General features: G+C 40.4%; 1 protein-coding gene across 1 annotated transcript in view; it reads left to right on the top strand.

The window, feature by feature from the left end:
• Positions 1-1,285: 1,285 nt before the first annotated feature.
• The window catches only part of YLPM1 (YLP motif containing 1), a 55,434-nt gene continuing 48,043 nt past the window's right edge, over positions 1,286-8,676 (top strand). Inside the window, exons 1-3 of the mRNA XM_015558020.1 lie at positions 1,286-1,319; positions 2,308-2,541; positions 4,058-4,237. Of these exons, the coding sequence (XP_015413506.1) occupies positions 1,293-1,319; positions 2,308-2,541; positions 4,058-4,237 (441 nt within the window). The 5' untranslated portion in view covers positions 1,286-1,292. The remainder of the gene's footprint in view (positions 1,320-2,307; positions 2,542-4,057; positions 4,238-8,676) is intronic.

Here is an 8,676-nt window from a genome sequence, read left to right on the forward strand (position 1 = left end):
GTGAATATTTTAGTGTTATGACAACTTTTTTTCCCTTATGCAACTTTTTAACCATGGAGAGTATATAGTGACTCCTGGGATAATGAAGATCCTGTAGTTATTTCTGAGTGGTAAAATTTTTTTGCTGATTTAAACAATTAGTTATTGCTTTTTTACGCAGTCATTTCTCTTTATTTGAAGTATTTTGTTCTATACAGTCACTCACTGGGAACTATAAAGTAACCGGGAACACTGAATTAATAACTACTGAACCATTGCTCCTAAGGGAAGTAAAGGGTTATGTTCCTGTGAGCCTTTGGTCACATTTTCATGAGCTAATCAAGACATAATCTTGATTTATGTGTGTTTCTGTTTAAAGACCCTTATTTAATATACATTGTTGATTCATTAAAATTGACTTCACAGCCAGCAACACTGTTACATATGCCTGAATGAAGCTTTATGTAACATATTTTCTCTGTAATGCACAGTCATAGCCTTCTGTCACTTAGGAACACTACTCAGCACTTCAACACTATGCTTGATGGCCACTTTAAACAACAAAATCACTAATGAATACACAGAGACCAGCCCGTGTGGTTGAGTTGTTAAGCATCGACCTATGAACCAGGAGGTCACAGTTTGATTACTGGTCAGGGCACATGCCTGTGTTGTGGGCTCGATCCCCAGTGTGTGGCGTGCAAAAGACAGCCGATCAATGATTCTCTCTCATCATTGATGTTTCTATCTCTTCCTCTCCCTTCCTCTGAAATAAATAAATATATATGTATTTTAAAAAGCACAGAAATGCAAACAAAAATATGACCCTAATTAGACCATTAAAAAGGCCACTTATTTACAGTAGGAGAGCCACACAAAAAGGTGGGCATGGCCGTGTTCTGCCTGAGCTGGGATGTGCAAGTCAAGTGACTCAAATTTTTCACCATTGTACATACACATGTCCAGAAAATAACACGAAAGCTCCCAACTATTGATTTTGAAGTTAGAAATAAAATTTAGCAAGTAGGCAAATTCACAAATACAGAATCCATGAATAATGAGGATCAGCTGTATTTTCTTAATTGTTTTCCACATTAAACTTGTGATCTTTTAAAGTGAAAACACAAAACAGGTTTCCAGAAAATGAAATTACATTATAATTTGGAAGGCAGAGTGAGACTTTTAAAATAAATAAAAAGCATTTAAAAAACACATTCTATTCTAATTTATGCATACAGTAGTTCCCCTTTATCTGTGGTTTCCCTTTCTGCAGTTTCAGTTACCTGTGATCAACCACTGTCCGAAAATATTAAATGGAAAATCCCAGAAATAAACAATTTGTAAGTTTTAAATCGTGCGCCGTTCTGCTTTGCTTATGAAATATCACACTGCCCCACACTGTCCTAATCCATCCCATTCGGGATGTGACTCATCCCTTTGTCCGGCACATCCATGAAGTATACACTATCCATGCCATTAGTCACTCACCTGTCTCAGTTATGAGATCCCCAGTGTTACAGTGCTTGTGTTCAAGTAACCCTTATTTTACTTAATAATGTCTCATTCACCTCACTTCATCTCATCACATAGGCATTGTATCATCATCGCAAGAAGTGTGAGTACAGTACCATAAGATATTTTGAGACAACCACATTCATGTAACTTTCGTTACATTACTTTATTATAATTGTTCTGTTGTATTGTTGTTGTTGTTAATCTTTTATTGTGCCTAATTTATAAATTAAACTATCATAGGTATGTATGTATAGGAAAAAATGTAGGGTATATAGAGTTCAGTACTATCCACTGTTTAGGCAGCCATTGGAGGTCTTGGAATGTATCTCCCTTGGATAAGGGAGGACTTCTGTATATACCTAGGAATATACAGTAGATGTTTAAAAGAATATACAACAGATGTTTAAAAGAGAGAAGGCAGTGAGACTAGGTAGGATTATTTTATTGTGTTCATTAATTACAAAATCCGCCTGGATAAGTCAGAATCAGCTAAAGACAGGTTAAAAGCAAATAGCTGTGAATACTGACAGGTTTTACTTGATCATTTATCAAAAAGACTGCTCTCACTTCCAGAAGTATGTGTTTTAAATGTAGAGAAGTATGTTGAATTGATATGTGTGGCTTGGTTTAACTTAAATGTATAAATTTGGGGAAGGAATTGAAAATCTTGCTTATTTGTCTTTCTCAGTCTAGCTTTGCCTTTTCTTGCATATAGACACATGAACGCAGACACAAATGTGGCTCTCTCTAAACACCAAGTTGCAGCTATATAGGATTGTCAAGTAAAATTCTTAAAAATGGTTTCTGTTGTAGGAACAGCAGCAGTATTGGTATCGACAGCACTTGCTAAGTTTGCAGCAGAGGACAAAAGTGCATTTGCCAGGACACAAAAAGGGTCCTGTCATAGCAAAGGATGCACCCAAGCCAGTAAAAGAAGTTACAGTACCTGCCACCAGTCAAGTACCAGAACCCCCTCCATCTGAGGAGCCCCCATTACCACCTCCTAATGAGGAGGTACCACCCCCTCTTCCACCGGAGGAATCCCAGGTAACCATAAAGTAATTATTTGGTTTTTATTAAATTGTTCAACTTTTTTCTGATTCATTTATATTTTTATCATGAATAGATATATATTTTTATGTGTTTTTTAAGTACAGTAAAATTCCATTTATGGAATATTAGATTATGCCTTGTCAGGTTTAGAAAAGGCATTTTTTGGCATTCCCTCTCCGGAGCATGCCAGCGCCTTTCTCATCTCTCTTTCACTCAGCTACATTACCTTTCCCTCTCCTAAGTTCCAGTGGCCCTTTTGCTTCTGTAACTTGTTTCCTGAGCCATTGCAGCCCAGCTGTCTCACTTCTACTACATCTGTAACTTTCTAAATAAACTTTCTCTTATAATTTCAAAAAGAGAGAGAGAGAAAAGGTGTTTTATTTTTTTCATGGTTTAAATGAGAGTGAAGAATTAGACACTTTTTTTTTTAAGTATATTTTATTGATTTTTTACGAGAGGAATGGAGAGGGATAGAGAGTTAGAAACATGGATGAGAGAGAAACATCGATCAGCTGCCTCCTTACACTCCCTACTGGGTATGCGCCCGCAACCAAGGTACATGCCCTTGACTGGAATCGAACCTGGGACCCTTGAGTCCTCAGGCCAACACTCTATCCACTGAGCCAAACTGGTTAGGGCTAGATACTCTTTTAGATCTTCAATCCTTTTTTTAAAAAAAATTTATTTTATTTTAATTTTTTAAAAAATATATTTTATTGATTTTTTACAGAGAGGAAGGGAGAGGGATACAGAGTTAGAAACATCAATGAGTGAGAAGCATCGATCAGCTGCCTCCTGCACACCCCCTACTGGGGATATGCCTGCAACCAAGGTACATGCCCTTGACCGGAATCAAACCTGGAACTCTTCAGTCCCCAGGCCGACGCTCTATCCAGTGAGCCAAACCGGCTAGAGCTAAAAAGAACTTTTATTGTCAAATGACCTAGGCTGCTGTCCAGGCACTGCCACTGCTGGTGGTGACTCTGAGCAAGTTAGTTAACCATTTTGTACTTCAGTTTCCTCATCTGCAAAATAAATTGTAGCATTCAATGTCATTTAGCATATTTACTGGCACATGGAAAGTTCTCACATTGGTCCAAAGGTCATTGTTCTCCTAATACTCATATGTGGAAACTTTATTGAATCATAATAATTACACTGTAGTCCATTCATGAAAAGTGACTAAGGTGCAAAAGAAAAATTTCTCATAGAGTGAAAAGGACATTAAATGTAGATTGACTTTGTTGGGTAATGATTGTCCTATTTAAGAACAATGAAATGATTATTCTAGTGAAGACTATGAAATTTATAAACTCCTAGGTATTGGTATCCATTATCACAGTATAAATAGAGCTAGGTATTTATCTAAAGATAGACTAGCTTTTATCAATCAGGCAGAGTTGTAGGGATTCTGGACTTTGTATTACAATACAATACTTTATAAAATAGGTTTCTTACTAATTTAATTGCTGTTTTATGATTTAAATAAAAATGTATCTTTTATATTTAGTCTGAGGACCCGGAAGAAGATGCCAGGTTAAAACAGTTGCAGGCTGCAGCAGCACACTGGCAGCAGCACCAGCAGCATCGAGTTGGCTTCCAGTACCAGGGAATAATGCAGAAGCACACCCAGCTACAACAGATCCTACAACAGTACCAGCAGATCATCCAGCAGCCACCACATATGCAGGCAAGTGCTTCTTCAGTTGACACATGGGAAATTGACCCAAGAAATTTAAAATATTCGTTATTCCTGAAGGAGATTTAAGTGTGAAGAAGGAAAGATATTTCCTAAGATGTGCCCAAGTAGTTACCTGTCACATTAACTTGGGGGCTTGGGAAATGTGGTATTATGCAAATACTCTCATATCAACGCAGACAGACCTTAGAGTACTCTTACTAAGTTACTAAGTACTGACTATTACTAAGAGATTTAAGAACCAGGGTTCCTAAGTTTACTTGTGTTTCGCCCACAAACCACTACAGTAACAGACAAGCAAAAATCCACCAAAAAATATCAAAACAACCACCACAAAAAACCTAACAAATACACCATAAAAGATGAAATGACTTAGATATTTGCTTGTCTTTTATCTTTGAGGTATAAACTTATGTCTGTATGTCTATAATAATAAATCATTTTTTAAGTTCTTAAAATGCTCCTGTATAATAAAAGCCTAGACCAGGGGTGGGCAACCTTTTTGTGAGTGCGTGCCAAAACCAGCAAAATCTCTTACTCAAAATTCTTCTGCGTGGGAGAAACTAAGATGGCGGCAGAGATAAACACCGGGAAGTTGATGCCGCTCACAACAATTGATTAATACCTCAGAAAAAAATACGGACATCATCCAGAACCACAGGAAGCCTGGCTGACTGTAAATTCTACAACTAGAAGGAAAGAAAAGCACACTGAGAGCAAGAGAAGCTGCAGAAGAGAAGCGCAGAGGTAGGGGGCTCGCGCGTGGAAAGGGGCTGGCACCTGAGGACGCGGCTGTCTTTTTGAATCCGGAGGGAGTCACAAGCTCCCGACGGCTCTGAACTCCGGTTCCGGGAAGTCTCTGGGGACTCAGGACTCATGCGGGGGAAAAACTGGACTGTCTGGCAGTGGGCGATCTTGAGGGCGGCTTTCCCTCAGAGGTGCTTGCAGCCGTTACCGGGACACTGAGACGTGCGTCTCCTTAGGGCAGGGCTGAGGCTCGGCCATAGCTGCTTGCTCGGCCCCTTGATTCCAAGACCCCGCCCACCCAGGCTGCCGCAGAGGCTTTTGCATATGAATGCCCGGCCAGTTGCAACCTGTAATTAACCTAACGGCAGCGGGGTCAGACAGACCCAGAACTTATAAGAGAAGGCTCAAGGCCCCACAGCACTTGCATCCTTCACAGCTGAGCCTTATCAAGGCACTTCCAAACTCCAAAAAAAAGGGAAGGGGAATCTGCAGCCCTCTTCGTAGTTCCTGCTGGGGAACCTCAGGCAGAGGCTAAATTAGCACCTCCTTAGACTCAAGAGCCACTGTACCCAGTGGTCAGAGGGGGACCATCCAGATCACAACTTCTCAGATCTATAAGGGACACACTCAGGGTGCAGTCTCAGTGAGCACCAAAGCCCCACTGAAGCAAGTCGCACCCCAGAAGGGTGTCTCCAGCACAGAAGTTCTCCCACTGCAGACTCAGCTGATTCTCACAGCCAATTGGCCGGGAGGTCAATTCCTCCCAGTGATCCTACAACAACCAAGGCATAGCTAAAACAAGACTGTGCACAAAGCCCACAAGGGGGGGCACCAAGAGTGTCCACCTCAGGTAACTGGGGAGGCTGAGCCACTGGGCCCTACAGGACACCTAGCACACAAAGCCTCTCTATCAACACAGGGAAGCAGCCAAAATGTGGAGACAGAGAAACAGGTCATGAATGGCAGAAATAGAGGAAAGCAAACGATTGGATATAGAGTTCAAGGCCATGTTTATAAGGTTTTTCAAGAATTTTATGAAAACCGCCAATAAATTTAGTAAGATCCTCAAAGAGTCTAGTGAAACCATGGAGGACATGAAAAAGGACCAACTAGAAATTAAGCATACACTGACTGAAATAAAGAATAATTTACAGAGATCCAACAGTAGACAAGAGGATCCCAAGAATCAAGTCAAAGATTTGAAATACAAAGAAACAAAAAAAAATACCCAACCGAAAAAGAAAAAAGAAAAGAGATTCCAAAAATATGAAGATAGTGTAAGGAGCCTCTGGGACAACTTCAAGTGTACCAACATCAGAATTATAGGGGTACCAGAAGAAGAGAGAGGGCAAGATATTGAAAACCTATTTGAAGAAATAATGACAGAAAACTTCCCCCACCTGGTGAAAGAAATAGACTTACAAGTCCAGGAAGCACAGAGAACCCCAAACAAAAGGAATCCAAAGAGGACCACACCAAGACACATCATAATTAAAATGCCAAGAGCAAAAGACAAAGAGAGAATCTTAAAAGCAGCAAGAGAAAGACAGTCAGTTACCTACAAGGGAGTACCCATACGACTGTCAGCTGATTTCTCAACAGAAACCATGCAGGCCAGAAGAGAGTGGCAAGAAATATTCAAAGTGATGAATAGCAAGAACCTGCAACCAAGATTACTTTATCCAGCAAAGCTATCATTCAGAATAGAAGGTCAGACAAAGCGCTTCACGGATAAGAAAAAGCTAAAGAAGTTCATCCCCACCAAACCAGCATTATATGAAATGCTGAAAGGTATTCTTTAAGAAGAGGAAGAAGAAAAAGGAACTCTTACCATTTGCCACAACATGGATGGAACTGGAGAGCAGATAAATACCACATGAACGCACTCATTTGTGGAATATAAGGAACAACATAAACTGATGAACAAGGACTGATCCAGAGATGGAGAGGCATTGATTGGACTGTTGGGCTTTGGAGGGAGGGTAGAGGAGGGTGGGGGTAAGGGGGGAAGATCAACCAAAGGACTTACATGCAGGCATATAGGCCTAACCAATGGACACGGACAACGGGGGGGAGGGCAAGAGCGGGGAGGGGAGGGTAGAGGGTAACGTGGGGACAAGGACACATATGTAATATCTTAATCAATAAAAAATATATTAAAAAAAAAAATTCTTCTGCGTGCCAACCCTAATTTTTTGAGAACATGTTACGCCTACTTGATATCTCTTAATGTGTACATATGTGAAGAACCTTGAATAAATAATAAAATTCATTCAAGCAACAAAAACAGTATATGATGATGAAAAATACATTTATTTTTTAATGTATACATGTACACTGATAGTCCGACAGAAAACTTTATGACTCCGTTTGATATTATCAGTGGGACTTTTGCTGCCGAGAGAAACATAGATATTTATTCCCCTTTCGTTAGTACCTGTGGGCAAAGCGAGAGAGAGAAGGTTTCATTTTTATAGAGTGAAATTTTGAATAAGTGGGTTAGGCAGTTGTCTTGTCAACGAAAACCCATTGCGTCTGAGGCTGAAACCAAAACACTGGTCGGATCTAGGAAGGCAGGGAGAGTTAAGGCAGAGGCATAAAAATTGCTCTTCTCTCTCGTCAATCCATGTTTATGGTCTTTAAGATAACTTGTTATGTAAAATTATTTATTTATCTAAGATGCACCTACACTGAATTTATCTGAAAAATAAAAAAGTCAATATTAAGAAAAAAATTGTAAATGGAAGATTATAAGAGAGGGTTTTGCGTGCCAGCAAAAGTTACTGGCGTGCCATGTTTGGCACGCGTGCCAGGGGTTGCCCACCCCTGGCCTAGACCAAATGGCAGAATGACATGTTGCTATGATGCGTACTGATCACCAGGGGGCAGGCGCTCAACGCAGGAGCTGCCACTTCGTGGTCAGTGCACTCGCACAGGGGGAGCACTACTCAGCCAGAAGCCGGGCTCACGGCTGGCGAATGCAGTGGCGGTGGCAGAAGCCTCTCCCACCTCCGTGGCAGTGCTAAGGAACAGTGAGCTGAGTAGTAAGGAGCAGTGAGCAGGCAGGTGGTAAGGAGCGAGGAGTCTGGGACTGCAAGAGGGATGTCCGACTGCCGGCTTAGGCCCACTCCCTGAGGGGTCCTGGACTGCGAGAGGGCATAGGCCAGGCTGAGGTATACCCCCCCAACTCCCCAGTGGATGAGTTTCGTGCACCTGGCCTCTAGTCCATAATAATATTAAAGACCTGAAAAATACTTATTGCTGAGGTAGCTATTTGCTTTAGTGTCTGGTTTTTCCAAGTCAGTGGTAACTTATACAGGGTGAGGCAAAAGTAGGTTTATAGTTGCAAATATACAAAACAGTTTATTCTTGTATTATTATTATTTTTTTAATTAAATCTTTATTGTTCAGATTATTACATTAGTTCCTCTTTTTCTGTTAATCAGATTATTTATTCACTTGATTTTTAGATTCACTTGTTGATAGATGTGTATTTGTTGTTCATAATTTGTACCTCTACCTTTTTCTTCTTCTTCCTCTACTTAAAGGATACCTTTCAGCATTTCATATAATACTGGTTTAGTGGTGATAAACTCCTTTAGCTTTTTCTTATCTGTGAAGCTCTTTATCTGACCTTCAATTCTGAATGATAGCTTTGCTGGGTAAAGTAATCTTGGTTGTAG

Source organism: Myotis davidii, unplaced genomic scaffold (assembly GCF_000327345.1).
Source record: "Myotis davidii unplaced genomic scaffold, ASM32734v1 scaffold309, whole genome shotgun sequence".
NCBI lineage: Eukaryota > Metazoa > Chordata > Mammalia > Chiroptera > Vespertilionidae > Myotis > Myotis davidii.